The sequence below is a fragment of the Callorhinus ursinus genome, unplaced genomic scaffold (genome assembly GCF_003265705.2).
Source record: "Callorhinus ursinus isolate GAN/ISIS: 27379988/994484 unplaced genomic scaffold, GSC_fseal_2.0 scaffold77, whole genome shotgun sequence".
Classification (NCBI taxonomy): Eukaryota; Metazoa; Chordata; class Mammalia; order Carnivora; family Otariidae; genus Callorhinus; species Callorhinus ursinus.
The window spans coordinates 2,421,453-2,436,745 of NW_027397139.1; the positions used below are offsets into that span (position 1 = coordinate 2,421,453).

The 15,293-nt window shown below is 61.0% G+C and overlaps 2 protein-coding genes across 4 annotated transcripts; both read right to left on the bottom strand.

Annotated features, from left to right (window-relative positions):
* Positions 1 to 1,778: 1,778 nt before the first annotated feature.
* On the bottom strand, positions 1,779 to 6,075 carry LOC112815460 (PDZ domain-containing protein GIPC3). Of its 2 annotated transcripts, XM_025861482.2 has the most exons (6): positions 5,822 to 6,075; positions 4,825 to 5,010; positions 4,506 to 4,686; positions 2,675 to 2,787; positions 2,198 to 2,279; positions 1,779 to 2,068 (listed from the first exon to the last, which is right to left on the bottom strand). In XM_025861482.2, exons 1-6 carry the CDS (start codon positions 6,044 to 6,046, stop codon positions 1,917 to 1,919), a joined length of 939 nt encoding a protein of 312 aa, XP_025717267.1. In that variant the 5' UTR covers positions 6,047 to 6,075; the 3' UTR covers positions 1,779 to 1,916. The 2 variants fall into 2 exon arrangements, with proteins under 2 accessions (XP_025717267.1, XP_025717268.1); XM_025861483.2 differs by lacking the exon at positions 4,825 to 5,010.
* Positions 6,076 to 8,978: 2,903 nt separating this feature from the next.
* HMG20B (high mobility group 20B) lies at positions 8,979 to 14,404 on the bottom strand. Of its 2 annotated transcripts, XM_025861456.2 has the most exons (10): positions 14,329 to 14,404; positions 13,993 to 14,048; positions 13,547 to 13,655; positions 12,853 to 13,056; positions 12,108 to 12,228; positions 11,727 to 11,773; positions 11,424 to 11,496; positions 10,913 to 11,128; positions 10,217 to 10,349; positions 8,979 to 9,671 (listed from the first exon to the last, which is right to left on the bottom strand). In XM_025861456.2, the coding sequence occupies exons 2-10, from the start codon at positions 14,028 to 14,030 to the stop codon at positions 9,659 to 9,661; spliced, it is 954 nt and encodes a 317-aa protein (XP_025717241.1). In that variant the 5' UTR covers positions 14,031 to 14,048; positions 14,329 to 14,404; the 3' UTR covers positions 8,979 to 9,658. The 2 variants fall into 2 exon arrangements, with proteins under 2 accessions (XP_025717241.1, XP_073743318.1); XM_073887217.1 differs by lacking the exons at positions 13,993 to 14,048; positions 14,329 to 14,404 and having other exon boundaries at positions 13,547 to 13,714.
* Between the last annotated feature and the right edge of the window lie 889 nt (positions 14,405 to 15,293).

A 15,293-nucleotide genomic window follows, 5' to 3' on the forward strand; every position in this document is an offset into this window, starting at 1 on the left:
GTAAGTTTCAGAGCTGGGCTGAGTTCTTGAACTGCTCTGGGTTCCAGGCTTGGGCTGGGTCACAGGGCTGAGCTGAATCCTGGAGGTGGGCTGAATTCTTGCACTGGGCTCAGTCTCTGAGGTGGGCTGGGTCTCAGGTCTGAGTTGCGTTCCAGAACTGATCAGGGTTCTAGAGCCAGGCTGGGTTTCAGAAACAGGCTGGGTTCTGGAATCACTCTGGGTTTCCAAGTTGGCCTGTGTCTCAGGGCTGGAGTGAATCGTGGAGCTGGGCTGGGTTCCAGAGATGGAGTGAATTCTTGAACTTAACTGGGCTCCAGAGCTTGGATGAGTTCCAGAGCTGGTCTGCTTCCCAAAGTCCGGCTCAATACCAGAGCTGCCTTGGGCTGTGGCCTGGAGCTGGTATCTAGAACTTGGTAGGGTTTCCGAGATGAGCTGAGTCCCAGAAGTTGATTGAGCTCCTGAACAAGTCTGGGTCCTGGAGCTGGGCCTGCTTTCAGAGCTAGACAGATTTGTGGAGATTACATCTGTTGCTGCATTGGTCTGGGTCCCAAGGCTAGACTGGATTCCAGAGTTTAGCTGGATTCTGGAACTCAGTGGGGTCTCAGCAACTGACTGTGTTTGGGAGCTGGAAGGGATTTCAGACCCAGTCTGTGCTTCAGAATTGAGTTGAGTTCTGCAGCTGGGTGGAGCGCCTGAGCTGGACTGAGCTCTGGAAATTGCCCAGGTCTTAAAATTGTGCTGGGTCCCAGAGTTAGATGGCATTCTAGAGCTGGTCTGCGTTCCGCAGTGAGAGCGGGGCTCGGCATCAGGCTGAGCTCTGGAGGCAGGCCTTGCCTCAGAAATGGATGGGGTTCCAGAGCTTGTCTGAATTCTGGAGATGGGCCTGGTTATAGCACTAGGGTGGGGTCTAGAACTGGACTCAGTCTCTGAGCTGGACTCATCACTGGAAGCGGACCAGGCCCCAGGATGGGGGTGGGTACTTGAGTGCAGTTGGGTTTTAGAGCAGGGCTGGGATCTGGGTCTGGACTGAGCTGCAGCATGCATCTGGGCTCGTGAGCAGGGTTGGGTTTGGGAGCCATCTTCCAATCCTGAACTGGTGTGGCTACTGTTGCTGGACTGTTTCTGGAGTCTGAACTGGGCTCCAGAATTAATGGGAGTTCCTGAGCTAGACCGGGTGTCTAGATACGGCTGAGTCATGGGGTTGTCTTGAGTTCCAGCATCAGACTGAGTTTTATGGAAGGGCTTGGTCATAGATCTGGGCTGGCTTCCAGAACTGGGATTGATCTCAGAGCTAGGCTGTGTCTTAAAACTTATCTGGGATTCTGACCTTAACTTGATTTTGGAGCTTGGTTTAGCTTCAGAGCTGTCTTGGGTTCTAGGAAAGGGCTGGGTTTTGGAGCTGGGTTGGGTCTCAGAACTAAATTGCATTCTAGCGATGAACTTTGTCTCAGGGTTGGCCTGGGGTCTAGAACAGGGCTTGGTCTCAGAGCTAGACTTAGTCTCAGAACTGAGCTTGGTTCTAGAGCAAGACTTGACCTCAGAGTTGGGCTTGGTCTCAGAACTGGTAGGGGTTCTAAAGGTGAACTTGGTCTCAGGGCTGGCCTGGGCTCTGGAGCAGGGCTGAGTCTTTGAGCTGGGTTGGGTCTCAAAAGTGGATTGGGTTGCAGAGATGAACTCAGCCTCAGAGCTGGCCTGGAGGCTAGAGTAGGGCTCGGCCTCGGAGCTGGGATTGGTCTTGAAATTGGTAGGGGTTCTAGAGGTAAACTCGGTCCCAGAGCTGGCCTGGGCTCTAGAGCGAGGCTGGGTCTCAGATCTGGGCTGGGCTCTGGTGCAGAGGTGGGCTTTGGGAACTGGCCAAGAGGGCTGGGGCAGGGGGCTGGGCTCTGGGCTGGGGCTGCGCTTGGCCCCAGCGCAGACTAGCCACAGGCCTCCCTGGCCTCGCCTATGGCGGCCCACACCTCCACCACAAACTCGTCCGGGAAGGCGAACTCGCCCAAGACGGAATCTAAACGGTGTGCAAACTCCTGGACGCTCAGCGTCTTCTTGGAGGTGTCCACCATGGTGGATGCTGCAGGCCAAGCAGGAGGGAAGGCTGGTGAGGGTGCTCCTTGGGCCTCAACTTCCCCCTGGGGCCTCTGACTCCTCCCTGTGGGCTGTCCTCCCCCCAGGGTCCACCTGGCTTACCCTGGCCCCTTACCCAGCTCTGGGTCCCGAATGCCCATGTAACTCTCCAGCAGGTCATCCACCCTCCGTGATGCCTCCTCCTCAAATTCGCTGGGCTGGTGGGGGCGGGGGGGGGGAACAGCAGAGGGTCAGAAGCCTGGGATCCCTCCAGCCCAGCCCCTCCGCAGGCCCCGCCCCTGCGGCGAGAGCAGAGCCGGGAGTCAGCACTCTGTGCCAGCCCTCCCGTCCTGCCTTGCATCGAGGACCCATTTTGCGGGGAGGGGAGCAGGCTGGACGAAGGAGTGTCTTACCCAAGGTCCCACTGAGTCAGCTGAATGCTTGGTACAAGAGCCCCTGAAGACTCCCTTCCCCTTCACTCACCACCTCCTCCACTGAGGCAGCCCCCCCAGAACAAAGACTCAGGGTCTCCCTTCCCCTTCACTCACCACCTCCTCCACTGAGGCAGCCCCCCCAGAACAAAGACTCAGGGTCTCCCTTCCCCTTCACTCACCACTTCCTCCAGTGACGCAGCTCCCCCAGAACGAAGACGCAGGGTCTCCCTCCCACTGGTCACTTTCGCTTCCATGGGGCATTTGCTGCCCCTGCTCCTCTGGCCGATCATATCTGGAGGGGACAGAGCAGGGGAGGGGCATGTGTTCTGGGCGGATCCACATCTGTGTAAGCCTGAGCTTACCAGCTGAGCCTTTCTAGAACCTTCTTATCCTTCAAAACCCCCTTATGTCCATGGGTGAATCTTCAGAGACCCAGCTTGAGAATCCCCCCAAATCACCCTCCTCTTTTTTATTTATTTTTATTTTTAAATGTTTTTTAAATAATCTCTACTCCCAGCATGGGGCTCGAATTCACGACCATGAAATCAAGAGTTCATGTGCTCCCCTGGCTGAGCGGGCCAGACGACCCCGTCCCTCCTGTTTTGTTTTTTTTTTGAAGACTTTATTTATTTATTTGACAGGGAGACACAGTGAGAGAGGGAACACAAGCAGGGGGAGTGGGAGAGGGAGAAGCAGGCTTCCCGCGGAGCAGGGAGCCCGATGCAGGGCTCGATCCCAGGACCCTGGGATCATGACCTGAGCCGAAGGCAGACGCTTAAAAGACTGAGCCGGCCAGACACCCCTGTCCCTCCTGTTTTTAAAATGACTCTCTCTGGAAGGGACTGCTTGAGATCCTCCTGTAGCCAGAGGGTCAATCTAGAAAAGACTTTGTCTAGAATTCAGTCCTACGGAGGCTGTCCTCCCCCGTTGCTCTGCTAACGGGCAGATCTGGAACCCCACCCTGTCCCATTCTCCCTGGGACCTCCCTCCAGACGTGCCCGGGAGTTTCTAGAACCTCTTGCTGGAGAACAGCGCTACTCAAAGGGCCAGTCCATAATTAAATAAGAGGGTGGTGCTGGAATGGAAAGCGACAGGCTGGTTCCTTCTTTGAGAAAGTTGTGCTGTAAAAAAACTACCTGCTGCTAAACAGGATGGTCTACATTCTAACGCAGAGGTTCTCAACCCCGGGGCAGGGGCCGGTGATTTTGCCCCCGGGTGACATTGATGATATCTGGAGACAGTTTGGTTGTTACGACCTGACAGTTGCCATTGGCATCTGCTGGGTCAAAGCCAGGGGCGCTGCTCAGCCTCCTATGGTGCACAGGATGGTCCCCATGGCAGAGATGAGCTGGCCCAGATACCACTACTGCTGAGGTGGAGAAACCGTCTTCGAGAGCAAGTCCCTTGTCTCATGCATGGACAGGTCACAGACTTCTCTTTGAAAAGCACCATTCTAGGGGCGCCTGGGTGGCTCAGTCGTTAGGCATCTGCCTTGGGCTCAGGTCATGATCTCAGGGTCCCGGGATCGAGCCCCGCATCGGGCTCCCTGCTCGGCGGGGAGTCTGCTTCTCCCTCTGCCACTCCCCACCCCTCATTCTCTCTCTCTCTCTCTCTCAAATAAATAAAATGTTTTTTCTTTTAAAGCACCATTCTAGAACTCACTTGGAAAAACATTCTCTAAAATCATAGCCTAAAAGCAGGACTTTAAAAGCTCCTAGCCAGGTTACAAAATAGGTCCAGACACGGCCTCAGCCTATCCCCAGCTTTCCAAACTCCCCTGCCCCCATCCCTGGATTGACTCGAACAACCTCGAAACTACCCACGCATTCCTGACACAGTGCCAGAAGCCCCCTGTCATGTCACCAGAGGCATCTAGAACCCTCCATCCTGTCCCAACGCCCACCCCCGCTCCCATCCTCCACCGTCTTCACTGGGCATCCAGAGAACCCGCTTCTGGAAGAGCTCCTCACCACCACCCCACTGGCCCCCTGGGCCCCAGGTGGCCCTCACCGAAGGCTCTCTTGGGCTGCACCAGGCGCAGAGTGAAGGGCTGGGACTTGGGCAGCTCCCGGAGCATCTTGGCTACCTCGTAGTGGCGGCAGCCCACGATGGAGTGGTCGTTGATGGCCTCAATGCTGTCGCCCACGCACACAGCCTGGATCCGGTTGATGATGCTGCCCTCCTTGATCCTCTGCAGGGACCCAGAGTCACTCACGAGGCCACCCCAGACACCCTCCTCAGCTTCCCAGAGCCCAGGTTAACCAGAGAGGGGCAGTGGCTCATCCCAGGTCCCCGAGCACGCAGGTAGTCACCCGCCCTCCGGGGGCACCTTGATGAAGGCGTAGCCGGCCCCATTGTCCGTGATGGTCAGTCCCAGGGCATCTTCGGTCTTAGTGACCTCCACCTCCTTGGTCTCGCCACGCACGTGGGCAAAGATAAAGTCCTCCAACCCTATCTGGCCGCCCAGGAGTTTCTGCATGTCCACTTTGTGGCTGTTTAGGGTACAGAATAAGATCTGTCCCAAGGGGAGGGGGAATGCAGAATTAGTGACGGCGCTCATCGCCCTCTGTCTGTGCAGAACAACCGGGGTGATGGGCTCAGGAGCCTGAGAGGGAAACTGAGGCACAAGGAGGCATGAAACTGGCCTGGTGACCCAGCCACCAGGATCCCAGTCCACCGGAAAAGGCGGGGCGTGGGACCCTCAGAATGGGGTGGGGTACAAGAAGGAGTCTGAGACCCTCAGGATGGGGAGCAGGGTAATAAGGGGGCTGTGGGCAGGAAGAGCCCCCTCCCTCACCCCTAAGACTTTCAGTTTTAACCCGTTGGTGCCCTGACATCCCAGAGCAACTTTTTCAGTCGATTCTGAATCTCCTGGCGCCCCCTGGGGGCTATGAGTCGTACAGCCCAGCAGTCCAGGCCCTGACCCCCGCCCCCCCGCCACCCCGGGCCTCCGACTTCGCACCTGGAAGGGGGCTGCCTGGAACCCCAGCCCCCAACCGCGCCCAGGAACCACAGGGGCGCTTACCCGAGGGCTGGGATCCACTGTTAGCTGATTCAGCGCAGTGGGTTCCTGGACAATCTAAGGATCCCCTCACCCTAACTCGGGCTCCCCTTTTGCGCAGGGCGTGCGAAGAGGTTCTCTGGGGCATGGGCACCCCAGGATCTGAGAGGTGTGTCTCTGACATCTGGTGATCGGATCCCCTCCATCCGAGGATGGGAGGATCCGGGGCCCCCAGTCCCGGGTTCCAGGCTCCACCCCTATCCCGGGTCAGATGGGTGGGCCTCTGGCGCCTGGAGGGGTGGAGCGGGGGTGCGAGGGTCCTCACCTCTGTGGGCGCGATCCCGAAGGCCTCGGCGATCTTGGCGTAGAGCTCGCGGACGTTGGTGAAGCCCTCGATCTTGCCCGTGGGGCTGCCGTGCGCCAGCTGCGTGCGAAAGACCAGGCGCGGACGGGCTCGGGGCGCGGCTGGGGGCTCCGCGGGCGAGGGCGGGGGCGCGGACGGGCGCGGGGCCTCGGCATCCCGGGTCTCTTGGGCCGCGGCGCTCTCCATGGCCGGAGAGGAGCTGGGCCACCCCGGCCACCGCCACCGCCGTCGCCGCCGGATCCGCCGCTTCCTGCAGCCTCCCCTCCCCCGGCCCAGGGCGCGACAGCCGAGCCGCTGGGGTAAGGGGATCCGGGAACCCGAGCCTCCCGGGAAGGCGACACCGCGGGCTGCGGAGGGGGGTCCGGCCCCAGGTGTCCAGGCCCTGCCAGGGCCAGCTGCGCGCTCCTGGCGGACCCCGGGCAGTCCTCCGGGGGCCTGAGGCGCAGACTGGGGAAAAACAGGGATCACCAAGGAGGACATAACCAGCTGAGCGTGAGGAGCGCTCACCCTCTGCTAGGCGCGCTCACTTAATCCTTGCAACAACCCTAGAAGGGGGCAGGACACGTACCCTGGGATAACCTCAGCCATACCCTGTCCCTTCTTTGACACATCCTTCCAGTGCTCAGTCCTCCCCGGGCAGGTAAAAGCCCAAGGCCTCCCCGAGGCCCATCAGGCTTCCCTGAGGCCCACCAGGCCCTGCACGATCTGCCCGGTCCCCCCTGCCCCCTCCCCTCCTCCCCATCTCCCCCTCGCTCCTGCTACTCCTGCCATGCTGGCCTCTTTGCCTTTTCTCTAATGCCAGGCTGGGTCCTGCCCCAGGGCCTTTGCACCTGCTGTTCTTTCCGCCTGAACGCCATCTCCCAGTCATCCACCTGGTTCCCTCCCTCACCTCCCTCAGCTACTTGCTCAAATGTTGCCTCCTCCTTCCACCTCTCAATCTCTTTTCCCAGATTTTTCTCCCTGGTGTCAAGCACTACCCGCTAGATCAGCTGTTTACTTCCTCGTCTTGTATCCTGGCTGTCCTCACCACTAGAATGTCAGCTGCAGGGGGGCAGGGGCTCTGGTCTGTTTTCCCCCTGCCGTGTCCCGGTGCCCCATGCCTGGCAGACAGCAGGCACTCAGGCAATCTTTGGTGAGGAAATGAATGGACCCCCAGGTTACAGATGAAGAAGAAGGGAAGGAGGCTGTGGGCACCAGGAAGCATCTGTAAGAATCCCCTGGGACCACAGCACAGAGGCATCCAACAACAAGAATTTCGGCTCTTATAATACGGCAATGGAATGCCACATAGTGGTGCAAAAGAGGGGCCTCCGCCTTGGGAGAGTCTCAGAAACCAAGCCTTAATGGAAAAAGGCAAGTTGCAGAAAACTTTGGACGCTGTAAGAAAATGTTGTGTCAAGTTTAATATTTTTTTTAAGATTTATTTATTTATTTTGAGAGAGTGAGAATGAGAGAGAGAGAGCACATGAGAGGAGGGAGGGCCAGAGGGAGAAGCAGGTTCCTCGCTGAGCGGGGAGCCCGATGCGGGACTCGATCCCGGGACTCCAGGATCATGACCTGAGCCGAAGGCGGTCGCTTAACCAACTGAGCCACCCAGGCGCCCTGTTGTGTCAAGTTAAAAGCCTGCAAAACATGACACATATGACATGGATAAGCCTTGAACACACGACACTCAGGGAGGGAACCAGACACAGAAGGCCACACGGGGTGTGAATCCACGTGGGTGACACGTCCAGAACAGGCTCATCCACGGACGGGAAGTGGGTTTGTTTCTGTCAGGGGCTGAAGGAGGTGGGAGGGGCAGTGACTGCTAAGGGGTACAAGGCTTCTCTTTGGGGTGACGGAAATGTTCTGGAATTAGATCGTGCTGATGGTTGCACAAGTTTGTAAATATACTAGAAACCACAGAACTGTACACTTTAAAAACCTTTAAGAACTGAACGAGAAAACCAAACCCTGTCAAAACGGTACTCTTCTAGTTAGACATACGTGCTAAAGTAGATAAAGACTCGCCTGATAAACTCCAAATTTGGGATGAGGTACCTGTGCTGGGGCGGGGAGACAAGGGACCTGGGGTGGGGAGGTGACAGTATCTGGTTGTGTTCGTCTCCCGGGGCAGCCATAACAAAGCCCCACGAGCTGGGGGGCGTAAAACAACAGGGATTTACTCTCTCTCTGTTGGGGGGGGGGCGCCTAAGTATGACGTCAGCTTGTCAGCAAGACACCGCTCCCTCTGAGACCTCGGTAGAGCCCCTCCCTGCCTGTCCTAGCTTCCGGTGGTGGCTGGCACTCCTCTGTGCTTTCTGGCCGCTTGCACTGTTCCCATTTCTGCCTCTGTGGTCACATGGCTGTCTCCTCTGTGTCCGAATCTTCATCTTCTTATAAGGACACCAGTCATATTGGATCAGGGGCCCACCCTACTCTGGGATGACCTCATCCTAACTAATTATATCTGCAATGACCCTATTTCCAAATAAGGCCACATTCTGAGGACTGGGGTTTTGGGCTTCAGCGTATCTTTTGAGGGGACATGATTCAACTCGATACGGGCATTTGTCCAATTATTCTCCCCAAATTTTAAGATGTCTTAAATATTGCATTACACAAAAAGTCTCAGAGCGGATTCCTCAGTAAGGCAAGCGCAGAATCCCCCTAGGACCAGCAATCCCATTCCTGGGAGATAGCTTGCAGAAGTGAAAGCAGGTGTTCAAACACCTGTACACACATTATACACAACAGGACTCACAGGAGCCGAAAGGTGTAAATGACCGAAATGTCCATCAACGGGTGAAGGGATAAACAAAATGTGGTCCGTCCACATATTGGAATATTTGGTCACGAAAAAGAGGGAGGGGCCCACACGTGTTGCCCCGGGGACGGACCCCGAGCCCACGACGCTCAGGGAGGGAACCAGACACAGAAGGCCACACGGGGTGTGCGTCCACGTGGGTGACACGTCCAGAACAGGCTCATCCACGGTCGGGAAGAGGGCTCGTGGGGGCCGGGGCCTGGGGGAGGGCAGGCCTGGGACACCCAGCAGGGGCATCTTGGGGGCCCTGGGCACATCTTCTAGGCCACCTCCCACCCCCCCCAAAAAAAACATTCACAAGCTTGGAAATTCAAATTCCACTTTTTTTACTTAAAAAGTCCAGATTGAGCAAAGGTAGAGGCTGCCTCCGCAAGGGTCCCTCATCTGGATGAGGGAGGGGTGGGTCAGTACCAGCCCCCCCAATTCTGGGGTGCAGGAATCTGAGGGCCACAAGCAGAGGGTCCCACCCCGAGTATGAGAGCATGTCCCTGCAGCGTGCCTGCCTGGGGTGGGGGTGGGGGTGGGGGGGTCACCTGTGGTGAGCACCTGCTGGGGGTCCCAGCAGGTCGGGTGTGGGGTTTTCTACCTTGTCCCTGGGCCGGTCCTCGAGATCCGGTGTAGCAGGTACAACCCTCCCCACCCTGGGCGTGCCAGTGGCTGTGGGTCCCCTTGTGTCCTGGGTTCCGCAGCCCCTGTGCTGCTCCCATGTCCCTGTAGTGTGATGTGCAAGGGGAGCGGGCCTTGCTGGGCCTTGGGGCTCTGGGTTCTAGGCGTGTCATGTACAGCAGGTGATTTTTCTGGGTTCAGGGTGCTGGGGGAATTGAAAGATAGAGGGATGCTGTAGCAATTTAATTTTAGGGGGGCTGGAGCCCCCAAGGTGCAGGATTGGGCATGGCCCCAAAAGGTGAACCCCCCAATCCTCCTCCATGGGGTGAAGGGGCCATGACCAAAGCTTGGTCTTCTCTGGATCCGTGGGGCGGCGGACACCCTCATAGGTGCTCACTGTGACAGGAGAGAAGGGGGGGACTCGTGATGGGGAACCCCCATCATTTATCAGCCCTGACCCCCAGGATGGGGGTCACCAACCCTCAGTTCTTCCAAACAGATGCCATGGTGGGGGCCAGGAGTCCATCCCACCTAACCAGGACAGCTGGAAGCCACCCAGAAAAACCCACGAGCAGCTGCGGGGAAGTTCTAGTCCCCCCAGTGGATCCCGCCGGCCAAGAGGGATTGTGGCATATCCCGCCCAGCAGCATTCATAAAGTCCCCGATCTGATTGGCGCCCCCCAGCGGTCCGGCCACTGGGCGCCTGCATCAAATAAGCCCCACCTGGTAGATCCCCTGTGGACGGTGGCCTCGGAGTAAGATCCCGCAGCCGGATCCCACCCGGCAGCGCCCAGACTCTGGGACCCCCGTCGGAGGCCGAAATCCACTCATTTCCGCGGGGCCCAAGGCAGGTCTAGCCCCAGGCAGCCCCCCCAACGCCCGCCCGGGGCGGCCCCATCCGGGCCGAGCGGAGCCCGGGGGCGACCCGCCCCGGCACACACCTGGCGACCTGGGCCAGGATCTCCTTGATGCGGACGATGAGCTTCTCGTGCTGGGCGGGGTCGCGCTCGATGGCGCCGTGCAGCCGAGCCATGTAGAAGTCCAGGGTGCCGAGAGTGGGCGTCTCGCCCGTGCCTGGAGAGGACAGGGACCGGTCACCGAAGCCCAGCGGGGGAGTCGACGCAGCCGGGGCCCCACAGGAGCAGAGGTCAGAGGGCGGGGGGGGGTCTTCAAGGGCAGGGTCCCGGGGAGGGGGCCAGAGGCGCGGCGCGTCGGTGGGGTCGGGTGGGGGATCAGGACGTCTAGAGCCGGAAAAGTCAAGGTCAGCTGTGGGCGGGGGGCATTAGACGGAAAGTGTTGAGGGCGAGGCCGTGGGCGGGGGGGGGGGGGTTTACAAATTGGGGAGGAGGAAGTAGCCAAAGTCAGCTGAGGCCAGAGCGCAAAAGGCCAGGGGGGTGGTGGGGTCACGGGCAGGGCCGGCGCGGGCAGGGTCAGCGAGGGCGGGCGCGTGCCCTGCTCACGATGGGGAGGAGTCATTCGGAGCAGGAGTCGCACGGCCGGGGGCGGGGCTCAAAGCGGTAGGGGGTCCAGGTTCGAAGCAGCTGGGGGCGGGGCCAGGAGGTGGAGCCGGCGGGGCGGAGCTCGCCAGAGACAGGGTGTGGGGCGGGGCGGGCGGGCCGGGGGCGGGGCCTCCGTACCCGGCACCGGTAGCGAGGCGAAGCTGGCGGTGAGCGCCTGGCGCACGGCCTGGAGCTGTTGCTGCAGCGCCAGCGTCCGCCGCTCCTCCAGCGCCAGCTCCTGTTCCAGGCGCTCCCGCGCGCTGCTCATGCTCTGCGTGTGCCTCTGCAGCACGGCGTTCTGCTCCTCGAAGGCCACGTTCATCTTGCGCAGGCGTCGCAGCTCTGCCTCCCGCGCTGCGGCGTGGGGGAGCCGGATCAGAGCCTGGCGCTTCCTTCCTCCCTGCCCTCTGCTGGGCCTCTGCCTTAGCTGTGTCCCCCCGCCTCCCCGACCCCCAGGCCGGCTGTCACTGCTCTGCCTCCAACCCCACACCTCGGCTTCGGGGGGGGGGGGCGGGGGAGGTGGGCGCCTCTGCTTTTTCGAGTGGGTGGTCAGTTCCCCCCACCCGCCACCTCCCCCGGCTTTGGCACCCTTTTGGCCCACACACTCTCCCAACACCCACTTCCCCAAGGACCCCTGGTCAGTGCTCACCTTTGTTTTGGTCCAAGAACTCTTCAGTGAAGATGGGGACGTCAAAGGTGGAGAAGCCATCACAGTCCCCACCCTGGGACAAGATGAATTTTGGGGGGGGGAGCCAAAACCCCTCTGGGACGTCCCTCAAGCTTGGGAGGGACTCCTCTGGCCATCTGGGTCGAAGTCCTTTTACCAACATGCCCACGATGTGGCTGCCCCACTCTGCACTCCCTCCCACGAGAGTGGGTCTGGTTCACCCAGGGCTTAAAGACCTCCAGACCTTTCTTGCCCAGTCATGGTCCTTGGAGCAGGAGTACTTACCTTGTGTCCATTCAAGAGGGTATTCATGAGCCCAGAGCCCGAGTCTTCTGGTGGAGGAGGAAGGAGGGCAGGATCAGCCTGGCAGGTCTCCTCCGAGCCCACACATTGCTTTGCGAGTGCCGCCCCCCTCCGCCCCACCTCGCATACCCTTCCCCCGCTAGTTAGCCCTGCTCATCCTGGGGCAGGCTCCTGCCTAGGCCCCCCAGTGTCTGTGTGCCCCCATTGTCAGCACTGCTCAGGCCCCTCCACTCACAGCTGCCTGCTTAGGTGTCTCTCGTCTTCATGGGACCGGGAGTCCCATGGAGGACGGCGGGCGGTCTGCCCAGGGTCAACTGTCTCAGAGCCCGCACCCAGCTGCCTGGGGGCTGGGTCCCTTCCCACCTTTCTTGATCTTCTTTTCCTGGATCTTCTCCGTGCACATCTTGTAGGCTTCTGACTGCTGGTAGGCGCGCAACTCCTTCATGTACTGCTGCTTCTCCCGCTCGGCCTCATCCAGGTACCGCTGGTGGGGGCAGCGGAAGGCTTGGCCCAGCCCAGGGGCAGGGGCGGCAGGCCTCCCGGGCCAACACCCCATCTCCATCACTCAGCTCACCATGCCCCCACCTTCCCGTAGCTCCCTACTGGCCTTGGAGACAAAACCCGCCTCCTCGGCCTGCTGCTTAGGGCACTCCCCCCACACCCCCCCCCCCCCCCCCCCCTCCTGCTGCGCGCCCCCCCCCCCCCCCCCCCCCGCCCAACTCCGCCCTTATGGGCTGCCTTCCCGCACCCATTTCGCTTGTTGAAATACCACTTAGAGGGCGCAAACTAGTGGTGTGTTTCGTTTCCTTGATATTTTTGCAATTTTAATTACCAGGATTTGAAAATCGGAAGGTATCACATAAAAATCCAGCCCCCACCCCTACATCTTTACACCTATCCATGTTGGTTATTAAGTGTTGCGTCGATTCTTGCCTATTGCTACCCTCCCCTCGCTTCAGCCTGCTGGGGAGAGCTCATGGGTGATCAGTTCTCCAGGCGGAAGCAAGGACCCTCCACATTCTGTCCTTTGGGGGATGTGGCTGCAGGGCAGTGTCCGAGTGGGTCGGGGCAAGGTCAGTGGGCCCGGGCCAGCCCCCTCCGTCCACACCTGCTTCTCCGCCGGCTGCAGCTTGCTCCACTCGGCACCCAGCATCTTGGTGATCTCGGGAAAGGGCAGGTCTGGGTGGCGCGTGCGAATCTGCTCACGCCGCTCGTTCAGGAAGCGCACGTAGCCCGTGACCGGTGCCTTGGGCCCATTTGGTAGGATCTTCTTCCGCTTCTTGCCCTTGGGCCAGCCACGCTTCTTCACGGGCTGTGAAACCGTACGCGCCGTTGGGAGGGGCCTGGAGGGCTGGGGCAGGGCTAGAGGGATGGACGGGGCCGATCCAGGAGACGGGGCCTGGAAGGCCGGTAGGTACGGCCTGGTCAAGGGGCAGGATTGGGAGAGGGCGGGGTTCGGAGGTCCCGGGCACTTGGTATCTGGGATGGGGCGGGCTTGTGGGCGTGGTCTCTGGCATGGGCGTGGCTTCTATGCTGGAGGAAAGGCCCACTGGACGGCGGGAAGGTGCCTCCCACAGGGCAGTGGGCGGAGCTGGTATTGGGCGATGGGTGGGACCTGGTTTAGAGGCAGTGGATCTCCTGGGGGCGTGGCATGTGGCACGGGGCGGGGCCTCAGCTTCGGGAGGAAAATCGGGACTGTGGGCGGAGCCACAGCGAATTCAAATCCAGCCCGGGGTGGAGCTTCCAGGCTATGGGCGAGCCCCAGAGCCTCCCCCACCACAGCGCAGGGACTCGGGACTCACCTCCTCCTCGTGGGACCCCTTCTCGCCGGCCCGGGGGCCCTCGCCGCGCTCTTGCTTGACAGCCACCACGAAGCCCCCATGCTGTCCCGGAGCCTTGCCACCCGCCGGCCTGGAGCCACAGGACGCCAGGGTCACCCCCATCCTCACCTCCATCCCCGACCGCGGAGCCGGCACAGAGGGGGCCTGAGTCCTGGGGCAGGGGTCTGCGGGGGTCATTATCCACGGGACGGGGAAGGGGCACTCGGGGGGCCGGTAGGGACCCCTGGGAGGAACTGGGCCGGGGAGTTGGGGAGGAAGAGGCCGGTGGGGACGCAAGGGGGAGGTCCTGCCCCGGCTGTGTGGGGGGAGTCAGGACACTGAGGGGCGAGGGGCGAGGAGCTCCGACGGGGCGAGCGGGAGCTGGGCTACAGCCCCGAGTGGGCTGGGGGAGGGGATGTCTCACTCACGCGGCGGATGCGCCGGGCTGCTTGGAGCCGTGGGACATGGCCGCTCCCGGCCCCACCTGGAAGGCAGACGCGTGGCCGAGTGAGGGGCGCCCGAGCCGCCGACGGGGTGGCCCGGCGGGGGAGCCCCGGAACGCCGGGCCCAGGGTGTTTGGGGGGGCCGGATCCAGGGGCGGGGAGGCCCTCGAGGGCGGGCGCCCCAGGGATCCTTTGTTGGGCGATCGCCCCCCGGAAGGGCCGGGCCCACACTCCCCCGGTCCGGGAGGGGCCCCTCCCCGGCCCCAGGACCCCCGCGCCCCCACCCCCTCGCAGGGCCCCGAGTTCCGCGGCTGTTTTCACCTCCAAAGAAACTTTCCCGGACCTCTCCGCTGCTGCGACGCTCCAACCAACCGCCCCGAGCCCGCCCCTGCCTCTCGCCCCGCCCCCGGCATGCTAATACGGCCTCCGCGAGCTGTCGGATTGGGTGCAGTCTTTCCCTGGGGCGTGACCATGCAGATGAAGGTTGGCGCGCCGGTCGGCGATTGGCTGGGGCAACCGGGGCCGCGTGGGAGGTGGATAGGGAAGGCGGCGGGCGGGTGCGTCAAGTTCGGCTGCGCTCGGCCGCTCTCGGGGCCAATCAGCGCGCTTTGAGGCCTTGCCGGGCGGAGTCCCTTAAAGGGCCAGTAGGCGCGGCTCGGACTCCTCCTCTCCGGGTGAAGGCGAGACCGCCCGCCCCTGCGGGATCCCGGGAGCTGCAGGGCCAGATCAGGCCCCTCCCTAGTTGCCATGGAGACGGCGGCCGGTTGCTAGGAAAGGGGGTTAAGGTCCTTCCCCGCAGTGTCTTCGCCTCCCGCCCCAGGACAAGGTGGGACCTGTCTTAGCCTCTTGCAAACTTGGCGGGGGAGTTAGCCATCCATTCACTGAACTTAGGGCCCCCGGCCTCCCGCTGTGCCGAGTCCTGCAGTGAGCCGGCAGTAGCTGCTCTCCCCCTCGGGGCTCAGCTTTCCCTACTGTGCAATGGGGACCTTGCACGATGTTTAGGACCAGAAGGCTGGGATGCTGCGAAGCTGAGGTCCAGAACTGGGCTGAAAGCATTTGGAAAGAGGAACTGAGACAGGAAGCCTGCAAGGACCTCGTGAAGATGGAGGGGCAGGAGGCTCTGCTCTGGGATTTGCCCCCCACCCCCATGCGGCAGCGTGGTCTTATGGCCTGAGCTGGGACTTCCCCTACTCCCACGGTGACAGTTGTGGTCACTGAGTGCTCACGATGTCGTATTAGACCCCAAACAACGGGCCCACATCACCACACTGCCATCTCCCTTCTCT